Consider the following 25,650-nt stretch of genomic DNA (forward strand, 5'->3'; position numbering starts at 1 on the left):
TGTTCCTCGAGCACTCTCTTGTACTGTCCCCGGTCCTAATTATTTATCCCTCCTTTATTCTCCAGGCTCTTCCTTTTAGTTCCGTCCTCTCGATCATTTTTCATACTTCTCTAAATCGCTCCCCTCCGACTTAATGTCTCCTCCCCTTTCCAATTCTCCTCCCTTTCATTTGCTGCCCTCCCCCATCGGCCCCCTTTTAAATCAATGCCTCCCTCAAGCGGGAGGTCGATTCTCGGGATGGCTACGAATTCTCTGAGTTTTGCCGTGATCTTTGTGGCTGCCGTCGCCCTGCTTTTCGCTGTGAGTACCACTGTGGCACAATGAGTCCTGGCTAGTTCATTTGTCACAAGCAACAAGTTTCAGATCCCCCCGGGGCATGTTATCCGGATTCCTCGACACTCTCTCTTCTCTTCAGTCATTTCCCTCACTCCCTTTTTCCTTCTCTCCCCGGAACCCACTCCTTATTTGTACAGTTACTGTTAAAACAATTTGGTTGACTTGCTGTTGAATTTGTCCCTCCACGGGCTGAGGAGGACTTGGTGACCGCATTTCCCATTTATTGAGGTGCCTCTAAAGGAGGGGGGATTCATCAAATAGAATCAGGACAGATTGGGGCCGCTTTCCCCGCAGGTTGCTAAATTGGGTTGATCCATGCAGGCGAGATGGGATCAACCTTTGGTTTATTCACACTGTTATGCACTATCGCCCTGTGGAAGAATCAGTCACAGTTCTGTACAAAGGAGGGAACAAACTTTTACTGGAGTGGAAACCCCGCGGTTTGATGGTTACGAAGGGGACTGGAGAACATGCTGCGATTCCCCCGGTTGTTGGTTTGCAACTTTATAAAAGTGTTCAGGGATGTGTAGGTTAGGTGCATTAGTCTGGGGTAAATGTACAGTAGTAGGGGAATGGGTCTGGGTGAGTTACTCTGCGGAGGGTCGGTGTGGACTTGTTGGGCCGAAGGGCCTGTTTCCACATTGTCGGGATTCTGTGATTCTATGAAATCTTCCTGAATCATGAACCAAACCAAAACGGAGTCCTTTCCTTGACGGCCTTCCATTCGCAGTCATCAAAGGGAATCTCTTGCCTCATGCTTGTTTAGACACCCATACTCGAAAAATAAACAACATAATCGTTTTTTTTCTTTTGGAGACAAAGGGAATGTATTCTGATCAGGTGGGGGGATGCGTCCTGTGATATCCTGAAAAGCTTTGGCAAACCTCAGCAACAGTCAAAATATTTCAGATGGTTGAGGGGTAAGATAGCACACAGAAAAATTACTAGAGTGTACACAAGTGTTTAACAATATAAACTTAAACTTGTTAAAATAACAACCTGTACACATCAAGACTGATGCAAGAGACTAAATTTAGAGAGGAAATACAACTTTAGAAACAAAAACAAAAATTGCTGGAAAAACTCGGCGATTCTGGCAGCATCTGTGCAGAGAAAGCAGGTTTAACGTTTCCGGTCCACTGACCCTTCTTTACAACATAAATGCTCTCGAGTCTGCTAAATTTCTCCAACAGTTTCTGCTTTTGTTTCTGATGTCCAGCAACCCACAGTTCTTCGAGGGGTTTTGACCAATTTATAAGCCATGGGAACAGGGTGCTGTTTGATTGGATTGTGGTTAGCATGGAGATGTAACAGGAACTGCTAACTTTGAGACAGTAAGGGCTGCTGACGCTGGAAGTCAGAGTCCGTGGATGTGAAGCTGGAAAAACACAGCACGTCAGACAGCATCCGAGGAGCAGGAAAGTTTCGTGCGAAAACTCTTAGTCAAGACTTTTAATCATTGATTAAACTCAGACCAGTCAGATAGTCTGCGATTGGTCAGTGCGTTACCATGGGGAAGTCAGCAGATGGCAATATTCTGTTAGTGGGGGTAACCACTCGTTTTACCTGCAAGGTAGCATTGCCAGACAGCTAGCTTCACCTGCTGTTTGAATTTTTGAGACACCTTCTCCTTCCAGGGTAATGTGAGGGAAATCAGGCTCCTTTCAGGACCAATGGGTTTTCTAATACCATTCACTGAAAATTCATATCCACTGGTCACTATTCTTGTTAAGATTTGAATGGTTCCACATCCTACAAGATCAACCTTTATTGGCAACTTGGTGAACAGGGCCCCAGTTATCTGCTTACAATGTAAGTTTGAAGTTGAGAGAGAGCATATTAAACCTTCTTGTATATTAATGACTACCCTGATCAAACCATATATTGCTACATATAGTGCAAAGTCATGAAGGAGGAGAAAGTGAGGACTGCAGATGCTGGAGATCAGAGCTGAAAATGTGTTACTGGAAAAGCGCAGCAGGTCAGGCAGCATCCAAGGAACAGGAGAATCGATGTTTCGTTCCTGAAGAAGGGCTTATGCCCGAAACGTCGATTCTCCTGTTCCTTGGATGCTGCCTGACCTGCTGCGCTTTTCCAGCAACACATTTTCAGCAAAGTCATGAAGGTGCCTATGACTGCAGTATTTGACCCTGATTGGTGCCCAGTCTAACTCAGATTACCTTGAAAAGGCAAGTGTCTCTTTGTGGACCCTTGCTGCTCCCAACATCTCATCCATGATCATGTTACTAAAGTGCTACACTTTTGAATACCTGCACTCTTCTGCCAGTTCCTTGTGGTATGCTCCCAACTCCAAAGTCCAACAAAGTACTGGGTTGAATTGTCCCTTTAATTGCTGGAGTTGAAATCACCTCTTGCAGGTTATTATCATACCCACTCATGCTAATTGTTCAGGTAACCTGGAAATTATATTGTTCTGTGGCTGGATTGAAGAGCCACTGGCTGACCACAGCACTAGCTTCCAAGGTTTCAGAAATTACCAGAATCCCAACCACCACAACTCCCAACATGTTGCAAAGTTAAAATCCAGGCTAATTTTACACTTTCGGCAGATTGTCACTATCTAATGGGATGCTTGGTTCAAGTAATCAATAGCTTACTTGATAAAGCCATGATTTGAATTTGCCCTTATGATTGTTATCAATACCTGTCTGAAAATGGCAATTCTGTGGGACTAGATTTGATGCTGTGGAGGAGATTCCAAGCACCTTATCACAACTAATGGCTATGTGTTTTGCAGGAAGCAGAATACCAATACCAGGAGGTTCATGGAGTCCTTCAGAATGGAAATCGATGTGTCTGCAAAATACAATTTTCTGCATGGGAATTTCCGGTGGAAAGATTTGGACAGTTACAAGAACTAACGCAGAACTGCACCAAATCTCTAGAAGACAGAAAATTAGAGGTGAGCAAGTATAAACACAGACAGCAGCAACATACACAGACCAGCATTGTGTCACTCAGAAGTTGCAACACAGGCTCTGAAACCTGTCCATAAGTATAATTGAAACATTGGCATTCATAAAGACTAGGTGATGCAGAATCTGAAATTCATTCACAAAAAGAAGATAGACATTGACCCCCAATCATCCAATTAACTCACGTATTGTCCAACAGCTCCAAATAAAAGCAAAAGAAAGATTTGCATTAATATAGTGCTTTTCATGACTGGAGGATATCCCAAAACACTTTACAATCAATGAAATACATTTTAAGCATGGTTGTTACAATAAAGGAAATATATACACAGCAAATTCTCACAAATAACTATGTGACAAATGACTACATAATCTGTTGGTTGATATTGTTTGAAGAATAAATAAAGCCGAGGATCCAGAATCAGGAGCACTTTATGTTTCTCCAAAAAATGGCAAAGAATTTTTTATTTCAACAGGGCAGACACAAGAATCTTTGTTTTCATGTAAAGGACGACACATTGATTGCCTGGGGTACACTTAATTATATGTTATCCTTATTTATTGTTCATGTAGTTTTGTGATCTTTTATTGGTAGTCAGAGATTGCACTCTCCTGTATTGATTTCAAAACTTAGCCAAAAAACCTGATGTCTGAATCTCTAACTTCAGGAAACCAGTCTTACCTTGGGAGTTTAGTGATTGGTTGAATTTCAATGGAGCATCAAGGATGGGTGAGTTGGTAATTGGACAAGCTCACTACTTAGGATGGTACTGAGCAAATGTGCCAGAAAGACACAACTTCAATTCTTAGAATGTCAGGTTAGTTAATCTGAGTTAGGCCAATTGTAAAGATGTTTCAATTGACCTTGAAGGTAGCATGTTAACCAACAGACAAATTTAAGAGACAATTTCCATTTCTGATTACTAATGCACTGACTTCTCTTTCACTGGGAAGGTGTATAGCTGGGAAAAAGTTCAGCTGTGAAATATGAAAAGGTTCTGAAAAGACTTACAAGGATGTTGCCAGCGTTGGAGGATTTGAGCTATATGGAGAGGCTGAATAGGCTGGGGCTGTTTTCTCAGGAGTGTCGAGGCTGAGGGTGACCTTACAGAGGCTAACAAAACCACGAGTAGCATAGATTTTAGACAAGGTCTGTTTCTTGGGGTAGGGGAGTCCAGAACTAGACGGCATAGGTTTAGGGTGAGAGGGGAAAGATTTAAAAGGGACCTAAGGGTTAGCTTTTGCACGCGAAGAGTAGTGCATGTATGGAATGAGCTGTCAGAGGAAGTGGTGGAGGCTGATACAATTACAACATTCAAAAAGCATCTGGATGGGTATATGAATAGGAAGGGTTTAGACTAAAATGGGGCAAGTGCTGGCAATGGGACTAGATTAATTTAGGATATCTAGTTGGCCTGGACAAGTTCAACCAAAGGGTCTGTATCTGCGCTGTACATTTGTATGACTCTATACTATAATCAAATAACTCAGAGTCAAGGTTCATGGAGAAAGAAAGTGTTGTTGTAACAGGGCAAATTGTATGTCGTCATCTTCAGAAAATGGCAGAAGACTGAAGATAACAGGCTCTTATTGAAGGAAGAAGCAAGAGCTTCTCACAGTCCCAGAGTTACTAGGAATGTTCCTGTTATGACATTGTCCACCAGGCAGAGATTCCTCTTACTTTCCAAAGCACTCTTGTTCCTTATAATTTGAGAGCATCTCTTCAGTCCTTCATAGGTCCGTAGATGCTGTAATGTTTCCAGCTCATTCCTCTCCAGCTCCTCTCATAAGGGCCGGATTTGGAGTCAATTGGTCATAGTGTCTTATAGCACGAAGACCTGCCCTTTGGCCCAAACTAGTCCATGCTGACAAAATATCCGTCCACACTAACCTTATTTCCCTGCACTTGGCCCATAGCCTTCTAATCCTTTCCTATCCATGTATTTATCCAAACACCTTTTAAATGGTGTTAATGTACCCGCCTCAATAACTTCTGTTAGTAGCTCATTTCTTGTGTATACCACCCTCTGTCTAAAAACGTTGCCCCTCAGTTTTCCTTTTATCCATTTCCCTCTAACCTTAAGTGATGTCCTCTAGTCCTCAGTTCCCCGGTCCTGGGAAAAAGATTGAGTGCATTCACCCCATCCATGCCTCTCATGATCTTCTACCCCTCTATAAGGTCTCCCCTTAGTCTCTAAGCTCTAAAGATAGAAGTCCTAGCTTGTCCAACCTCTCCCCATATCTCAGACCAAGTCCAGACAACATCCATGTAAGTTCTTCGACACTCTCTTTCCAGTTTAATAACATCCTTCCTATAACAAGGTGACCAAAGCTGAACACAATACTCCAAGTGCAGCCTCATCAACGTCCTGTATAACTGCAACATAACTTCCCAATTTCTACACCTAATGCCCTGACTGATGAAAGCCAGTGTGCCAAAAGCCTTCTTTTCTGCCCTGTCTACCTGTGACTCCACTTTCAAAGAACTATGAACCTGAACTCCGAACCTGAACTCCAAGATCCCTCTGTTCCACTACATCCTGAAGGCCCTACCATTCACCATGAAACTCCTACCTTGATTTGACCTTCCAAAATTCAAGCTGCCACACTTATTTATATCGATATCATTTATTTGTCATGTTTTTTTTCTTCTTATGACACTAAATTTCAAGGCAACTTTTGTTGAGTCCAAGATTCCAGAGTTCCAGAAAGAGTTACTGAACCTATCTGCTCAGCTGCAGCAGTATGAGGCAATGTACAAACAACAACTGTATCAACCACTCAACTTTTGGACCCTCCGCCGGGACCTGAAACAACTCAATTCAGACATTGCAAAAGTGCAGAATGTTCCTTCATCAACCACCAAATTACTTCACAAGATGTTTACCGAGGTGAGATAAATTAAATTTGTTTTTAAGTAAAAAAAAATGTGTAACCTCTGTGTACTGTGACACTGGATTTGAAATTTGGTTGAACATTTGGCTCTGATTTCAGCCCCCATTTCTCCTGCTCAGCAGGAATGTTGCATGGGAATTGATCAAATTAGGTTGAGTCCAATTATGGACCTGAAGTCACTGGATTCCCATTTGGTGCCATTCAACCTTTGCCAATTTTAAGTTAACCAAATTTTCTGCTGCAGGTAAATATAGAGGTACACTTTAGGTTGAAATGTTGCAGCCTAATGGCACTATTGGTGTTGCATCCTGATTTTAACATTGTCAGGGGGTTGCCCACAGTTTGTGGAATTGATAAAAGATTGGAAGAGGAAGCGTCGATATTCCAAGAAAGGACAAACTTAGATTTTTCAAAAGTGTTGACCCTTGTTTGAGTCCTTGAATCTCCCTACCTCTGATCTTATCTTTTCCTCTCTATTGGTTGCTGGATGGCCTTGCTCAGCACTGTGGTTCTGAAAATTCCTCCTTTGACTCCTGGTATCCTAACAATCACACGCAAGGAGTTTGGAACCATCCAGCAGCCTGTTTGATTGACACTACATCTATCACCTTCAACATTCAATCCCGCTGCCATAAAGTACAATGGCAGCAGTATGTGCCATCTACAAAATGCATGGCAGTATCTCACAAAGCATCCTTAGACAGTGCCTTCTTAACCTGCAACCTCTACCATCGTGAAGGTCAGTGGCAGAAAATACATTAGAACACCCATTATCCGCAAGTTCCTTTCAATGCCATGCACCACCCTAACAAAGAAGTATATGGCTGATCTCCCAATGCTGCCAGTCAAAATTGCTGAACTTCTCCCTAACAGCATTATGGTCACAACTTTACCCCATGGATAGCAGTTGTTCAAGAAGGCAGCTCACAACTAACTTCTTAAGGGCAATTAGGGATGGGTGCTTAATGTTGGCCTAGCTAGTAATGTCCATATCTGTGAAATAATGAGACAAAGCCCAATGTTCTGTTGGCTAGGATATCAGTCTGCCAGTTTGAAGAAGTGGACAATGCTGGAATATTTCAATGTAACGTGATCATTAAAATGGTCTCAGCCGTCCACTGAGATCTCCAGAATGGTATTCCATTCAATTATCCTAACCTTAGGGTTGTGATTCACAAACAGCCCAATTACAGTACAATCCACAGGTGACTCACCACACATTGATTATAGAAGTAAACTATAATTGCATGAGAACCTAGAATTGAAACCTAACTGAACATTGAAGCAAAATAATGTGTCAAACTCTCTGGGCAATGGAAATCCCATTCACCTCAACCTTGGACTTAGCTTCGAACTTAATTCAATTTCTGCATTTTGCACTAATGTGTAACAGGTTTTAATGAATTCTAAAATAATATGGTTCCTCTTAGAGCCTCTCACTTTAGGATATTATGCCAAATGGTTACATAATATATTCCCGTTTCTCTTCTGTTGCTCCCACTTGGAACTCTTGGTGTAGTTGAAGCCTGTGAGGTAACTAACCAATGAAGCAGGAAAGCTACTGCAAGCAAGTGACCACTTCACTTGTACGCATGTAATTTTTTTGATTAACACGACTAAAGACACCCTGAACTTCAATGTCAATTACTTCAAATTTGTCTTTTGATTACTTTTAACCTGGCTCAATCATTTGAGGTACTTCATTCAACACACTAGGTTAAGAGCTTGCTTCTTTCCGTCAGATCCCACAACAGTGAATTACTGACTTCATGTTAATTATTCTTCAACATGTCCCATACTGAATTTTCCACTTATAGCTTTCATTAATGAAATAACACAAATATGAAGTCAAAGGGATAGAAAAACAACCTTTTTTCAAGTACAGGCAAATTAAATGTATCAATTTTCCCAATGGAGCTAGCTGGTGAAACCAGACTAGAGTACCATCACTACATTTCATTTATCATAGTTGTGTATTGGAGACTGTCTTTTATGAGAGAAAGAGAGCTAGCAGTCATCAGCCAATTGTTTGAAAATGCCCTGCTGCCTACTCCTCCTGTGTCAATGATGTGGAGGTGTCCGTATTCGACTGGGTTGGACAAAGTCAGGATTGAAAAGTGTGGTGCTAGAAAAGAACAGCAGATCAGGCAGCATCTTAAGAGCAGGTGAATTGATGTTTCAGGCACAAGCCCTTCATCAGGAATGTGGTGGCAGGAAGGAGGCTGAGAGATAAATTCGAGGGTAAGTGGGACTGCGGGAAGGTGGCTGAGAAGGTGATAGGTAGATGCAGGTGGGGTGTAATGGTGATAGGTCAGAGGGGAGGGTGGAGTGGATAGGTGAGAAGGAAAATGGATAGTGCCAAGTTGGAGGGTTGGATCTGGGATAAGGTGAGGAAACTGGTAAAATTGACTGTGATGCTATGTGGTTGGAGGGTCCCAAGGTGGAAGACGACGCGTACTTCCTCCAGGTGTAGGGTTGGTTAGATTTGCTGGTGGAGGATGCCTGGGATTTGCCTATCCTTGGTGGGGTGGGAGAAGAGTTGAAGTGGTCAGCCACAGGATGGTGGGGTTGTTTGATACGTGTCCCAGAGATGTTCTGTGAAATACCTACTTGCTCCACACTCTCTTGCGGCTTATCACCATCACCCCGTCACCTGTATCTACCTATCGCCTTCCCTGCCCCAGCTACCTTCCCCCCCACCCCCACCCTCCTATTTATCTCCCGGCCCGCTTCCTGATGAAGGGCTTATGCCCAAAACATCAATTCGCCTGCCTGACCCACTGTGCTTTTCCAGCGCCATATTTTTCGACTCTGATCTCAAGCATCTGCAGTCCTCACTTTCTCCTGGACGAAGTCAGAAGTCACACGACACCAGGTCATAGTCCAAAAGGTTTATTTGAAATCGCAGAAGCTTTCAGCACACAACTCCGTTGTTAGGTGCAGTAATAGAGCAGTGCACACAGACCCAGAGTTAAAGGCAGAGAAATCAAAAGATCATACAAATGGTGTGAATGGAGTGTCAGATAACATGTCTCTGCAGGTGACAAAGAGCATTAGATGTTGTATAAAGTGTTTATAAATTCAATGTCAGTGCTCTGCTGGCATGACAATCAGGCAGTGATAGGAATTACAAAAGATGACATCTCAGTTCAGACATGAAATTGAAGGTGTGAGGCTTTGTTCAGAATCTGGAAGATTTAGATTAGTCATGGACAAGAACAAGAAGGGCCCTTAGGTGAGAGTGCTTAAAGGGCCAATATTACGAAGGGGAGATCAAACCTCTCTGATAATTAACCCAAACTGTTCCAGCAGGAGTAGCAGTCCCTATCTAATAATTAAATCTGAAACGCCCAGGGAAACTGGGCTCCCATTTAACAGGCATCTCGATGATCACATGAATAGGGAGGGAATGGAGGGATACAGACCAAACAGGGCTAGAAGGTTTGATTATTAGTTTAATTAGGGCAGGATGATCAACACAGGTTTGGAGGGCTGAAAGGCCTGTTCCTGTGCAATATTTCTTTTTTGTTCTTGTCCTTATAAGAAGTCACATTGACTGATTGTGACTATAAATTGTGTTTTTTTTGAACAAATAGAATGTATCTGCAAATAGCTGAAAATGTGTTGCTGGAAAAGTGCAGCAGGTCAGGCAGCATCCAAGGAGCAGGAGAATTGACGTTTCAGGCATAAGCCCTTCTTCAGGAAAGCCCTTCTGTATCTGCAAATAACAAACATTTTGGATGAAATGATTCGGTGTGTGTGTGTGTGTGTGTGTGTGTGTGTGTGTGTGTGTGTGTGTGTGTGTGTGAGTGAGAGAGAGTTTGTGTGCTTGAGAAAGTGTGTGTGTGTGAGCGTGAGAGAGTATGTGTGTGAGAGGTGTGTGGGCGAGAGAGTGGAATAAGTAATTCAAAACTGTACAAACTAATTAAGGTAGTGAGTTCATAACAATTTATCAAAGTTATGCTGTCAAAACAGGAAAGTAAGGAAGGTGTTTACAGATACTGAACAGCACAACATGAACCCAAGATCACGGTTGAGGCCATTTTCATGGGTACGAAACTTGGCTATTAGTTGCTGCATCAATGTAGAGCTCAGGCTATTACACAAAACGATAAGATGTTTCTCTCCTCGACTTGCATTTCAGAGCCATTCTCCTAATCAACTGTCTGTTGTCACATCCTCTTCTTATTTCTGAGATCCAATCTCCTTTTTGAGCTTGTCCATTTTTTACTACTCCTAACCTTTGTTTCAATCTCAGGCTGTCAACTACCCCAAAAATAAACAGATTGCTCATATGTTTAATAATAAGCAGGCTGACCACCACACCAACAATAAACAGACTGCTAATTACCCTAAATAGATTATTTCCTTCTCATAAACAGGCTGTGTAATTAATTATTTTGTGATCCAGATACTTGATGCCCGTCTCAACTTGAAAGATCTGCAGCAATATGACAAGCACAATCTACTGTCCATGAAAGACCATTTGAAGAAAATGAAGAACCAATTGCAGAGTTTCTCCGTCTATGGCAATATACACATTGGTAAGATTACATATTATTAGTTTCATATATTAGTTACAAAGACTATATCTTGATGCCAACCATATTATTTTAAATTAAATCTACTTGAATTTTTTTAATAGACAGGTTTATGTACATGATGGAAAACTCACTTTACAAAATAATATTCAAGTAACTCAAATACTTTGTAAGAAATATAACTGGTAGTGACAAAACTCAATTCCTTGCCTTTATTGAATTAGCTGGGCCCTGCAAGGATTGTAATGAAGCCACTGTAATTGTGTTTACTTAAGGTGGGAAATGAAAAATCCTATGCCTGATTGTCCAGTTAATCCAGAAGTGCATGAAAATACATGAAAATTGACTTATTCTGGTGACAAGACTGGGTTCGCCCCTTCCTATCTCTGTAATATTCTCCAGTTCTAAACCTATTTTGATTTAATGCTCCTCCAAGGTTGGGCTCAGATACATCTTTCACTTGCTTTACTCCAGTATTGTCAGCCATTATTCAGCTGCCTAGATAGAGTCATAGAGATGTACAGAATGGAAACAGACCCTTCAGTCCAACCTGTCCATGCCAACCGGATATCCCAACCCAATCTAGTCCCACCTGCCAGCACCTGGCCCATATCCCTCCAAACCCTTCCTATTCATATACCCATCCAAATGCCTCTTAAATGTTGCAATTGTACCAGCCTCCACCACATCCTCTGGCAGCTCATTCCATACCCGTAACACCCTCTGCGTGGAAAACGTTGCCCCTTAGGTCTCTTTTATATCTTTCTCCTCTCACCCTAAACCTATGCCCTCTAGTTCTGTACTCCCTGACCCCAGGGAAAAGATTTTGTCTATTTATCCTATCCATGTCCCTCATAATTTTGTAAACCTCTATAAGGTCACCCATCAACCTTCGACACTCCAGGGAAAACAGCCCCAGCCTGTTCAGCCTCTCCCTATAGCTCAAATCCTCCAACCCCGGCAACATCCTTGTAAATCTTTTCTGAACCCTTTCTAGTTTCACAACATCTTTCCAATATGAAGGAGACCAGAATTGCACGCAATATTCCAACAGTGGCCTAACCAATGTCCTGTACAGCTGCAACATGATCTCCCAACTCCTGTACTCAATACTCTGACCAATATAAGAAAGCATACCAAACGCCGCCTTCACCATCCTATCTACCTGCGACTCCACTTTCAAGGAGCTATGAACCTGCACTCCGAGGTGTCTTTGTTCAGCAACACTCCCTAGCACCTTACCATTAAGTGTATAAGTCCTGCTAAGATTTGCTTTCCCAAAATGCAGCACCTCTCATTTATCTGTATTAAAATCTAGCTGCCTCTTCTCAGCCCATTGGCCCATCTGGTCAAGATCCTGTTGTAATCTGAGGTAACCCTCTTCACTGTCCACTACACCTCCAATTTTGGTGTCATCTGCAAACTCACTAACTGTACCTCTTATGCTCGCATCCAAATCATTTATGTAAATGACAATAAGTAGAGGACCTATCTTAGACATGGAATTCCCTCCCTTAAACTTTCCACTCTATCCACCCCTCTCTCTCTTCTGTCAAGATGTTATTTTAACTAGTTGACCAAACTAATGATCTCCTGTTCTAATATATCCTTCTTTACCTTAGCTCCACTCTTTGTCTGACTACACACCTGTGAAGTGTCCAAAATGTTATACTGCAGCTTCTTGTTGCCGACTATACAACCTGTCATCACCCAATCTCTATATTCACAAATGGAAAATTTCCAATTCAGGATGATAGTGGATGATTGTGAACTGTCAGCTTTAGAAAAACTCCTCTATATTGTTCATTTATGCTGAATTTTGAGTGACCAGAACAAATGAGCTACTAGCATTTATGCTGTTTAGTCAGACTAGCCCTTCAGGAGTTGTGGTTTATGGCAACTCAGCTATGTTGTGAACCAGCATGAGAGAATCTTTTAAAAGGCAAGTTTAAATGTTTCTCTTCATGCAACCCTTTGACCCTTCATTGCATCTCCCCTACCCATGCTCATTCACCCACTATCCAATATATAGAAGCAAGTAAAACATATGGTTTTACTACATTGTGTTCACAAAATGTCTCAACAGAACAGTCAATCATTGTCAACTTTCCAACATGTTAAAAAAAACTCAATTTCACTACAATAAAATAAAAATGTCAATCATCCAAAGTATCAACTGAAACTGTAAACACTTGAAACCTCTTAAGTTGGTGTAAATAAGACCAGTGATATTGACAGCAGAGGTCAGAGAGCCAGATCTATCCTCAAGCAGAGGCACAAGTTTAATCAGAGATGTCTGGGCAAGCCTTTAACTTTCCCTGCATGGCTGGTTTGACTGTGGCTTACACTCCTCCACACAATAAAAATCACATTCTTGTAGACACAGTTTCCAAAGTTGAGTGGGCCAAGCTTGCAATTCTTTGACCTCCTGCTGTAAATAGGATCAGCGAGATGTAAATCACAGATCATTATAAAAGGTACTCCTTCCAGACACAAGTATATTGCAAATTAAAAACTGAAAGAACTGTAGTTGCTGTAAATCATAAATAAAGATAGAAGTTGCTGGAAAAGCTCAGCAGGTCTGGCCCCATCTGCGCAGAGAAATCAAAGTTAACATTTTGGGTTCAATGACCCTTCCTCAGAACAAGTAAAATTCAAATGTCCTTCATGTAATTATAAGCATGGCCTTCAACATTAATATATTTTTCAGCTCTTATTCAGGAAGAATTAACTCTGGTTAGTATGGGAGTCACCTGAAATAATGGAAGCAGTGGAGGTGAAGTTTAAATTTAATGGAAATGATGGGAATAAAGAAAAAAACAAAAAAACCGCAGATGCTACAAATCGGAAACAAAAATAGAAATTGCTGGAAAAGCTCAGCAAGCCTGGCAGCATCTGTGTGGAGAAAGCAGAGCTATCATTTCGGGTCAAGTGACTATTCCTCAAGACTGGGAGTGAAGATTGTGTTTAATGGGAAGCGATGGCGTGGGATTGAAACTGGGGGAAAGATGGGTCTGGGTAGGGAATAATAAGAGTATTGGGAGTGTTACGAATCAGAATGAGATTCCATGATTTGAGCATGTTAGGAATAATGGAGCTGATTTGAGATTGATGGGTATAACAAGAAGTTTTCTCTATTGTCTTTGATTAAAGAAACCTCCTTCAAAATCATTTTTCTAAAAAAAAATGCAACTATAATTAACTGTGTTTCTTCTAGGAAACTGTACTAAAGGAATTTTACGTAACATAAGTGAACCGATAACAGCACAACTCAATCCATATGGCACATCATACCCTTATGGAGGCTGGGGTATGGATTCAATGCCAGGAAGCCAGCAACTCTACTGGGTCATGGCACTGCTCTCTTCCAACATTTATGGAAATTCAATCCGAACCTACACTTCTTACAAAAACTTCCTGACAGCAAAGTCCAACATTGATATTTCAGTGAAATCATCATTCACCACCACCAATGCAATTCAGGGTCCAGGAGTTGTGGTTTACAACAACAGTCTATACTATAACTGCTATAAGTCCAGTCAAATGTGTAGATTTGACATGGCAACAAAACACATCACAAATGTTCTCCTTCCTGATGCTGGTTTTGACAACAAGTTCCCTTACTGTTACTATAACTGCTACACTCATAGTGATATGGATTTCTCAGTGGATGAAAATGGCCTTTGGGTAATTTATGCTACTGAAGAGAATTATGGCAATATCGTACTGAGTAAAATAGACAGTGTTAGTTTGGCTGTTACCCAGACTTGGAAAACTAAGCTCTTTAAGAAAGCAGCAACCAATGCCTTTATGGTTTGTGGGGTACTCTATGCCACCCGTTACATTAGTGAGACTGAAGAGGAGATATTTTATATGTATGACACAATCAGTAATCAAGAGGCTCAAAATCTCAAAATCCGTTTTGCGAAATATTCTCCAAATGTGGCAAATATCCACTACAATCCAGTAGATAGGAAAATCTATGTTTTTAATGATGGCTACATGCTAGCACATGAGCTCTTGTTTTATTAAAGGTTGCAAGCTAGTTATTTATCAGTTACCACATTTACCAAAGTGAGGCTTTCATTAAATCAAATACATTTACTATAACTACATTCACTATGTTTCAATAACCTAGGGTGCTGAACTTAAAGTGCAAGAAATAGTCTGGTACTAAACATTAGAAGTCTAGAAAAAAAAACAAGCATTGATGTTAAATAAACACACTGTTGAAGTTAAAAATTAAGAAAGAAGTGTGGAAGTCATAAATTCACAACCTGTCTGATATTTTCACTGATTATTAATATAATGATGGAAAAGCTTTGATTAGGAACCTTTAGGAAATTCTAAGATAAGGAAGAAGCCAACTCCTAAAACTATTTGCTTACATTCTGAAATCTAATGTTTTCTCCTCAGGTTCTCATTTAACCACCGTTTCTGTCACTCTTCAACAGAACATATTAAGGGAATGTGATGTTGTAAAGCTTGATGTTTGGCTTCATTTATAAGATAATTGGCTGCTGAAGTCAGCAATGCAAAGTAGTGCATGATTTTGCAATTTATGAGTCACGACACATGAAAACAAAGTACTTACAGAACTCGAATTGCCTTGCTTAACTGTGTCTGAATGAGGTCTGTTAAAACTGACCTAATGATATATATTAACCAAATGATGGCCAACATGATGTATTGGAATGATCAGCATATCACATGGGCCTGCATTGTTCATCTTTGTGTAACTCTTTTTTTTTACCTGAATAAATTGTTATATTTAACTGCATGTTCCACTCTACCCAAACATGATTACAGAAGGTGTTCATTCCTAAATTAGAAGTTGGAAGTGGGAAAGAAGAGAAAGGTGGTTCTGCATAGTACTTGTCACCACCTGAGAATGTAATGACCTAAAGTTAAATATTTGGTACTTTGTACACAGCAAGGTCCTCAAACAGCAATTTGGTAGTGTCTGGATATTCTGCTACTTAGTAATGTTGGTTCAGGGATACAAATTGGCTAGAGCACCAGAATAACTCCTCTTCACTGTTTCAAATTAGTACCACAGGTTATTTTACATTCACCTCAGAGTCCTTAACAGAGTCTTGGTTGGCACTTTGGTAAAATGACAGCACTGACTCCATACTGCATCTTGTCAGCCTAGATTTAGGACTCATGTATCTGGAATGTGATTTGAACCCATGATTTTCTGACTTAAGGAGGCAAGAGTGCTGTCAACTAAGAGTATGCTAAGGCCTGAGGAGGGGTAGATGTAAACACCTTCTATAATATTGTGCAACGCACAGAGCAATAGCTGAAATGGAAGTGGCCCAGATTGATTCTTGAAGTAAATCATTAACAGAAAATGAGTTTGAAATTCTTTGGAGCTACTGCTTGACCTTCTTTGTAATCTGGGAAACTGGCAGTGCCAACATTTCTAGAGGCTTCTTCATTGCTTCACAGAGGGCAGAATCTTTGCACAATCTTTACCAACAATGCTTGCTGAAACTGTACAATAGCAAGCAACTCTCTGAATTTCATCAGACTCCAATGGAACTAGGGGGCTGATATACAGTAAATTGAGACAAAAATACTGCAAATGCTGGAATCCAATGTAAAGAAGCAGGGGGCTGGAAGAACACAGCAAGCCAGGCAGCATCAGGAGGTGGAAGAATCAATGTTTCGAGTGTAACCTTCTTCACGACTGGGGGTGGGTGTAAGTGGAACTGCAGATAAGGGGGGGGCGGGGGAGTGGTGGGTGGCATGCGGAGTGGTGGATCGACCAATCAGACTGTACCCACCTATCCTGGTGAGGTAGGTGAACACAGGTAAAGGGTATGACCTGGTTGGTTGATCCACCACCCTTCCCTCCTCCCCGTCCCTTTTATCTGCAGCTCCCCTTACACCCACACCTAGTCCTGAGAAAGGTTACACCTGAAACATTGACTTCTCTGCCTCCTGATGCTGCCTGGCTTGCTGTGTTTTTCCAGCCTCCTGCTGTCCACACAGTAAGTTCATAACTTCTAAAGGACCATCATTAGGATCCAGGTCATGGCAAGTGACCTGGCCTCTGGACTATAGCTGGCATGGTTGCTCGGTGGTTAGCACTGTTGTTTCACAGCATCAGGGACCTGGGTTCAACTCCATCCTCAGGTGACTGTGTGGAGTTTGCACATTCTCTCCGTGTCTGCATGGGTTTCCTCCTACAGTCCAATGATGTGCAGGTTGGGTGTATTGTCATGCTAAATTGCCCATAATGTCCAAGGATGTGCAGGCTATGTGGATTAGCCATGGGAATTGCAGGGTTACAGGGATAGGGTAGGTCTGGGTGGAATGCTCTTTGGAGGGTCAGCGTGTACTCGATGGGCCAAATAGCCTGCTTCCACGCTGTAGAGATTCTTTGACTCCCACTAACCATGATTTTTCTTTAAGAACACATATTGTAGATTGGTCTTCTTGCTCAGTTGTTCATTGGGATCAAGACAGGAATGTATATCTCCCATCATTTAGCACTTTTAGAGATTCTTCTGAAGTGATGATTCTGCCCGCAGGGTTCAGTGTTGGGGCCACAACTGTTCGCATTATATATTAATGATCTGGATGAAGGGACTGGGAGCATTCTAGCGAAGTTTGCAGATGATACGAAGTTAGGTGGACAGGCAGGTAGTACTGAGGAAGTGGGGAGGCTACAGAAGGATCTTGACAGTTTGGGAGAGTGGTCCAGGAAATGGCTGATGGAATTCACCGTGAACAAATGCGAGGTCTTGCACTTTGGCAAAAAGAATAAAAGCACAGACTACTTTCTAAATGGTGAGAAAATTCGTAAAGCCAAAGTACAAAGGGATCTGGGAGTGCTAGTCGAGGATTCTCTAAAGGTCAACATGCAGGTTGAGTCTGTGATTAAGAAAGCGAATGCAATGTTGTCACTTATCTCAAGAGGGTTGGAATATAAAAGCACCGTTGTGCTACTGAGACTTTATAAAGCTCTGGTTAGGCCCCATTTGGAGTACTGTATCCAGTTTTGGTCCCCACACCTCAGGAAGGACATACTGGCACTGGAACGTGTCCAGCGGAGATTCACACCGATGATCCCTGGAATGGTTGGTCTAACATATGAGGAACGGCTGAGGATCCTGGGATTGTATTCATTGGAGTTTCGAAGATTAAGGGGAGACTTCATAGAGACGTACAAGATAATACATGGCTTGGAAAAGGTGGACGCTAGGAAATTGTTTCCGTTAGGTGAGGAGACTAGGACCCGTGGACAAAGCCTTAGAATTAGAGGGGGTAAATTCAGAACAGAAATGCAGAGACATTTCTTCAGCCAGAGAGTGGTGGGCCTGTGGAATTCACTGCCGCAGAGTGCAGTGGAGGCTGGGACGCTAAATGTCTTCAAGGCAGAGTTTGATAGATTCTTGTTGTCTCGAGGAATTAAGGGCTACGGGGAGAATGCGGGTAAGTGGAGTTGAAATGCCCATCAGCCATGATTGAATGGTGGAGTGGACTCGATGGGCCAAATGGCCTTACTTCCACCTCTATGTCTTATGGTCTAAGGCTCATGCACATGTCTCAATGACTACCGCCCAGTGGCCCTAACTTCAGTGGTCATGAAATGCTTTGAAAGGCATCCCCACTCGTCTTGACCAACTCCAATTCGCCTATCAGACCAACAGATCCACGTCAGATGCCATATTACTTGCCCTTCACTCCTCCCTAGAACACCTTGACACCAAGAAGAACTAGGCAAGTATCCGACTCATAGTTCAGCCTTCAGCACTTTTATCCCCTCGAGACTATTAAACTTAGTGATCTCAGACTAAGCTCCACTCTCTGCAACTGGATCCTCAGTTTTCTGACGCACAGGCCATAATCAGTGAAGATTGGGGACACTCACTAACACTCAACACTGGAGTTGCTTACTCAGCCCCTTTCTGTACTCACTGTATACCCATGTCTGCATTGCCAAATACCAGACTAATGCCACTTACGAGTTCGCTGATGACACCACCATAGTCGGTCGAATCTCAGATGGCGGCAAAACAGACGACAGACGGGAGGTTGAAGACCTCGAAAAATGGTGCATCGAGAACAACCTAGCTCTCAATGCCGGAAAAACCAAGGAACTCATTATTGACTTTCGGTGGGATGTTACTCCTGCCCCCCTACACATGAACAGCATACAGGTGGAATGTGGAAGTGTGTCAAGTTCCTGGGAGTGGTCATCCATAACAGGCTTTCTTGGACTCATCATGTGAATGTACTGGTTACAAAGACCCAACAACATCTCTTCTTCCTCAGACAGCTGAGGAAATTTGGCATGACAGTGAATACCCTTGCCAACATTTAAAGATGCTCCACTGAGAGCATTCTGTCTGGATGTATCACTACCTGGTATGGCAACTGTACCATTCAAGGTCAGAGACGGTTGCAGAGAGTGGTGAACTCGTCCCAGTCAATCACAAAGGCCAATCTCCCATCTATAGAATCCATCTACCAGGCCCAATGTCAAGGAATGGCATTCTCAAAGATTAATCCCACCCTGGCAATTTCTTTTCTACAACCTCTACCATCAGGGAGAAGGTACAGAAGCCTTAACACATGCACCAGCTGGTTTTGAAACAGTTTCTACCCTAATGTTGTTAGAATACTTTTTGGACTCACAAACTCTTAACATTCGCCTGTACCTGTGTTTTTGTTTTTGCCGCTGTTTACCTATTATTTACTTATCCATGCTACTTGACTCTATGATCTGCCTGTATTGCTTGCAAGACAAAGCTTTTCACTGTGCCTCGGTACACATGACAATAAATTCAATTCAACGTGGTCAACAATGCCCTCCAGAGCATCTCCTCCACTTCATGCACCTCCACCCTTGAATCCTACCCCTCCAATCGCAATACTGAGAGAACACCCCTGGTCCTCACCTTCCACCCTACCAACCTCCAGATACATTGCATCATCCTCTGCGATCTCTGCCACCTACAAACAGACCCCTCCCCAACCCTATCTACATTCCATAGAGACCATTCCCTCCATGACTTCTTTGTTAGGTACACCTCCCCCACCAACCCACCTTCCACTCCTGGCACCTTCCCCTGCGACTGCAAGAGGTGCAAATCTGTACCCACACCTTCCCTTTCACCTCCATCTAAGACCCCAAAGGATCCTTCCACATCTGATAGAGACTTACCTGTACTTCCATACACCTCATCTACTGTGTCTGGTGTGGTCTCCTCTACACTGGGAGACAGAACACCAACTTGCAAAATATTTCAGAGAACATTTGTAGGACACACAGACTAAACAATCCCACCGCTCTGTGGCCAAACACTTTAACTAACCCTCCCACTCCGCCAAGGACATGCAAGTTCTGGGCCTCCTCCACTGCCCAATTCTAGCCACCTGACGCCTGGAGGAAGAATGCCTAAATCTTCTGCCTTGGGATCCTCCAACCACACGGGATCAATATGGATTTCACTAGTTTCCATATTTCCCCTCTCCCAATCTTATTCCAGATCCAACCTTGCAACTCGGCACCGCCCTCTTGAATGGTCCTACCTCTCCATCTTCCTTCCCATCTATCCGCTCCACCCTCTTCCCTGACCTATCACCTTCATCTACCTATCGCATTCCCAGCTACCTTCCCCACCAGCCCCACACCCCTCCCATTTATCTCTCAACCCCCTTGGGCCACGCTCTCATTCTTGATGAAGAGCTTCTGCTTGAAACGTCGACTCTACAGCTCCTCGGATGCTGCCTTTTCCAGCAACAATTATTCGACAGTGTATTGTCTAACCTGTATCTATCATATAAGTAAACTGGGGACTTTGAGTCATTTGAATAAATAGTTAACTAACGTGACAACCCCAGGAGTAGTGAGAATTAAGAATCAGTGCACTTTCCTGACTTGGTCTTGACACTGTCAAAAAGAATCAGAACAATAGAATTGCCATCAAACTGCAAAACCAAGAACTTTGAACATTGACGCTCAACTGTTAATGTCAACGCAGGAGGTTTCATCCAATAGCAGCTGCAGTTGTTTTTGAAAAACCTTTATCATGTTGGATTTGCCACTTAATTCTACTCAGAACATGTGTATGGCATAACTTTTTTCATTTTGTGTTTAGCAATTAATAAATCCACTCTTTTTGTTAATTCAAGGAGGTTATATTGGATCCTTTTAAAGCAGAAGTTCATTTGCAGTGGGAAGGAAGACACCCACAAGGGAAGGGATAATTTTTTAATCAATCTTATTGCAACTGACTGAGGGGGTATCCCTTCTGGGAATGTAACAAATTGGGTAACTACACCTGGAATCTGTGTGTTACAAAATGGCGGCTCATGTTGTAAATTGAATCCACAGACAAAACAAAAGGATTAGAATGGGTAAATTGTCACTTTGAAACTTAAAAAATACTGCAAAAGACTTTGTTGAGTTTATGCTACTACAGTGTAAGAGCATAAGAAATAGAAGCAAGAGTAGGCCATTTGGCCTATCGAGCCTGCTCTGCCATTCAATAAGATCATGGGTGATCTGTTTCTGGCCTCAGCTCCATCTACCTGCCTGCTCACCATTACTCCTTATTCCTTCACTGTTCAAAAATCTTTGCCGTAAACATATTCAGTAAGGTAGCCTCAACTGCATCACAGGGCAGAGAATCTCACAGATTCACAAGCCTTTGTGTGAATAAGTTCCTCCTCAACTCAGTCCTAAATCTGCTTTCCCTTATTTTGAGGCAATGCCCTCTAGATATAGTTTCACCTGCCAGTGAAAACAATCTCTTGGCTTCTATTTTATCTATTCCCTTAATTTTATATGTTTCTATAAGTTTCCCCCTCATTATTCTTAATTTCAATGAGTTTAGTCCCCAGTCTACTCAATCTCTCCTCATAAGCCAATGCTCTCAATTCTGGAATCAAGGTAGTGAATCTCCTCTTCACTCTGTCCAATGCCAGTAAATCCTTTCTCAAGTAAGAACAAAACTGTTCACACTACTCCAGGTGTGGCCTTAACAGCACCCTTAACAGCTGCGGCATAACCTCCCAATTCTTAAACTCCATCCTTCTAGTATTGAAGGACAATATTCCATTTGCCTTTTTTTCTTGTAAATATATTTATTAGCAATTTTTTTTAACTTTACAAACATATAAAATTATTGAAAAAAAAAATCACAAATATCGGTATAATAAAAAGAAAAAAACACAAATTGCAATACAACTACTAACTACTAACCTACTCTATATTACAAAGCAAACCCTAACACGGTGCAAAGCAACACCAAAAAAAAGCAAAAAAACTCAAAAATAGCCCACAAAATACAGAACAGTTATGCTCTGCGCAAGGCTCCCAAACAAAGGAACGGGAGTATTGTATACATACCCGTATTAACTCGGCCGACCCCCTCCAGGGCCCAGGGCTTGACATATCTGATCATCCTGGTTAAACAAATACCCTAGTTAAGATAACTGATAAATCTATATCCAAATAATTCAAGTAGGGCTGCCATGTCTTATAAAAATTGTCTGTTGTGTGGAGCACCATGTTTGTGAAAACGTCCAAGGGAATATGCTCCATAATTAATTTCTGCCATCCCAGCAAGCCCGGCGTGTTCTCAGACACCCAATTCATCAGAATATTCTTCCGTGCACAGTATGCAAGAATATTAAATAGTTTCTTCCCATGCCCGTCTAAAGATGGTAAATTCGGTAGACCTAAGAGGTGACATATTGGGTCTACTTTGACTTCAGTCCTCAATACGCTCCCTATCTCTCCCAAACAGCAATCCAATAAACACGGATCCTGTGGCATGTTCAGAAGCAATGGGTAAGAGTACCTAAACTTATTTTACATTTGGGGCACACTGAAGATGCCCCTTTTGTAAACTTTGTCAGACGGTCTGGTGCCAGATGTGCCCTGTGCAGAACTTTTAACTGCATAGTGCATGTCCTGTTACAGATTGAGATCTTTCGAGTATTCTCCTATATGTTCTCCCATGTTTCAGAAGAGATCTCCACTCCCAGCTCTTGCTCCCAGACCTCACATAACCGGTTAATATCCTGCCAGGCCCTGCCACCCAGCAGGCGATAGAGGGCACTGACCGAAAGGGTGCTTGTGGAACGGAGCAACAACCTCTCTGTATCGGGCTTATAGGGCTTAGTGAGAAGCGTAGTCTTTTTATGGGTGAAATCCCTAACCAGAAAAAAACGGAAAAGATCTCTGCTGGGTAACCCGTATTTACGGCTCAGTTGCTCAAAAGACATCATAACCTCCTCCTCAAACAAGTCTCCCAAACTAGAAACTTCTCTTGCTGCCCATAGATCGAACCCTGAGTCCATCATCCCTGGTCGGAACCTTGGCATGCCAACTATGGCAAAGTCTTGGATAAACAACCCTCACTCTGATGCATCGCCCCCCATGCCTTGACTGTACTAATGACAATGGGGTTCTGGCAATGGTCCATAACTGTCCTCATCTTATCCATGAATAATAGGTTAATAAGAGGGCACTTTGCTTGGGAGGCCTCAATATCCAGCCATATTGAGTGTGGATCATTACCTACCCAATCGCAGACAAAGGACAGCAGGGAACTCAATTGATACCTTCTGATGTCTGGGAAATCAACTCCTCCCCCTCCTTGAGGCAACTGTAATTTCGTAAGTTTGATGAGGGGCCACCCACGATGCCAGACAAAGGAACGCAGCGTTGACCTGGGAAACATTATAAGGAGCATACGCATGGGATAAAGCAAATGAGGAAGAATATTCATCTTAATTAGAGATATTCGGCCCAGCCATGAAATTGGAAGAACCTCCCATCTCTGGAGATCTCGCCTAATATTGTCGAACACGTGAGCAAAGTTAGTTCGAAATAACAGATCAAACTTGGGGGTAATAAAAATGCCTAGGTACTGGAACCCTGTCCATGACCATTTAAAAGGGAACTTGGTGCCACCTTCAACTTCTGGAACATCCTTAAGGTTCCCCAAAGGCATAGCCTCCGATTTTGCAAAGTTAATTTTATATCCTGAAATAGCCCCAAATGAATTGATACACTGTATCAAATGGGGTACGAAGGTCATCGGGTTCGATAAAATCAGAAGGACATCATCCGCGTACAGTGTAATCTTGTGTGCCCTCGATCCCACTTCTGGAGCAGTTATGTGGACATTCTGACGAATGGCCTCTGCCAGCGGCTCTAACACCAACGTAAACAACAACGGTGAGAGGGGGCAGCCTTGCCGATTACCCCTACCAATCCTAAAATTCCTAGACCTCACCCTGTTGGTGATGACTGCGACCAGAGGGTGGCGATATAAAACTTCAACCCACCGAGCAAAGACTCCACCCAACCCGAACTGTTCTAAGACATAAAAAAGATATGGCCATTCCACCCGGTCAAATGCTTTCTCTGTATATAAGGAAATCACCAACATCTGAATCGATTGTTGCTGACAAACTTGGACCACATTCAGCAAACTTCTAATATTATTAGAGGACCTACGGCCCCTTATAAAGCATGTCTGGTCCTCTAATAATCTGGGGCAACACCTTTTCCAATCTCAGCGCCAGGATCTTGGACAGAATCTTGAAGTCTGAATTTAGTAAAGAGATGGGCCTGTATGAGGCACAATCCTCAGGAACCTTCTCCTTCTTATGAATTAAGGAAATATTAGCTTCTTTCAAAGCTGGTGGTAGGCGTTCATGCATATAGGAGTGATTGTACATCTCCAACATCGGCCCTGACAGAATCCCGATAAACTCCTTATAAAACTCACCCGGAAAACCGTCAGGGCCAGGTGCTTTCTCACTCTGAAGTTGCCTAGCTGCCTCCTGTATTTCCTCAACTGTCAAGGGTGCATTAAGGAGAGAGGCCGGTTCCAAGGTTACCCCTGGGAGGTCCAGGTTCTTAAAAAGGGTCTCCATTTTAGCACTCCTGTCTTCGCGACCTTCAGACCGACAATTCAGAGGAAAAGCTCCGAAAAGCCTCATTAATCTTTTTAGCATCGTATATAAGGACCCCGGCGCTGTCTCTGATTGCAGTGATGGATTGGGGAGCATGCATTTTCCTAGTCAGGTATGCTAAATACTTCCCTGGCCTATCCCCATATTCAAACAGCTTCTGTCGAGCAAAAGCAAGTTCTTTCTTTGCGTTTTGTGTCAGTATTGAGTTCAAGGCAGCCCGAAGGGCCGTGATCCACTGTAGCTTAGTCACCGAAGGCTGCGCAAAATGTGCTGCATCCGCAGCTTTCAACCGCGTCTCAAGTAGACACTGCTGTTCCTCCTTCTTTTGTTTCTGGCTAGCCGAATAGGAAATAGTTAATCCCCTAGCAAAGGCCTTAGCAGTCTCCCATAGCAAGGACGGCCTACTAGCCATGCTTGAGTTGATAGTCAAGAATTCCTGAAACTCTTTCAAAAAGTATTCCACAAATTTGGAATCCTTAAGGAGAAAAGGATCCAAACGCCAGCGCCACAAATCTAGCCCTTCACTCTTGGCCTTAACCTCCAAATATACTGCCGAGTGATCAGAGATAGCTATATTCCCAATTTTACAACCCATAATCGAATCCAGAAGGGCTGAGGGAGCCAGAAAGAGGTCATTTATGAATAAATGTGACATTTATGTGGATTTGAAAAAAAGGTGAAATCCCTGCTGGTAGGGTGAAGACATCTCCAAATATCCACCAGCCCCAACTCCTCACATAAGTCAACTACCTGCTTGGCCTGCGAAGAAATAGTTGGGAGCCCACAAGGCATCCTGTCCACTGTCAGATCCAAAAGACAATTAAAATCCTCCCCATAATAATAATGTGCCATGTTCCAAAAGCACTCAACTTAGAGAAAGCACTAATCAAAAATTTGAGGGGATGCGCCGGAGGACAGTAGACGTTTAAAATGCCATATTCCTCCCCATGTATCAGGGCTTTAAGTATCACAAACCGTCCCTGCTCATC

General features: G+C 42.5%; 2 protein-coding genes across 3 annotated transcripts in view; one reads left to right on the forward strand and one right to left on the reverse strand.

Annotated features, from left to right (window-relative positions):
- The window catches only part of LOC140453196 (olfactomedin-4-like), an 84,738-nt gene that overhangs the window by 36,380 nt on the left and 22,708 nt on the right, over positions 1-25,650 (reverse strand). The gene's annotated exons all lie outside the window — the stretch shown is intronic.
- Positions 154-15,488, forward strand: LOC140453195 (olfactomedin-like). Its single transcript, XM_072547707.1, has 5 exons — positions 154-300; positions 3,095-3,259; positions 5,945-6,163; positions 10,579-10,711; positions 13,926-15,488. Exons 1-5 carry the CDS (start codon positions 205-207, stop codon positions 14,738-14,740), a joined length of 1,428 nt encoding a protein of 475 aa, XP_072403808.1. The 5' UTR covers positions 154-204; the 3' UTR covers positions 14,741-15,488.

This window comes from Chiloscyllium punctatum, chromosome 26 (genome assembly GCF_047496795.1).
Source record: "Chiloscyllium punctatum isolate Juve2018m chromosome 26, sChiPun1.3, whole genome shotgun sequence".
NCBI lineage: Eukaryota > Metazoa > Chordata > Chondrichthyes > Orectolobiformes > Hemiscylliidae > Chiloscyllium > Chiloscyllium punctatum.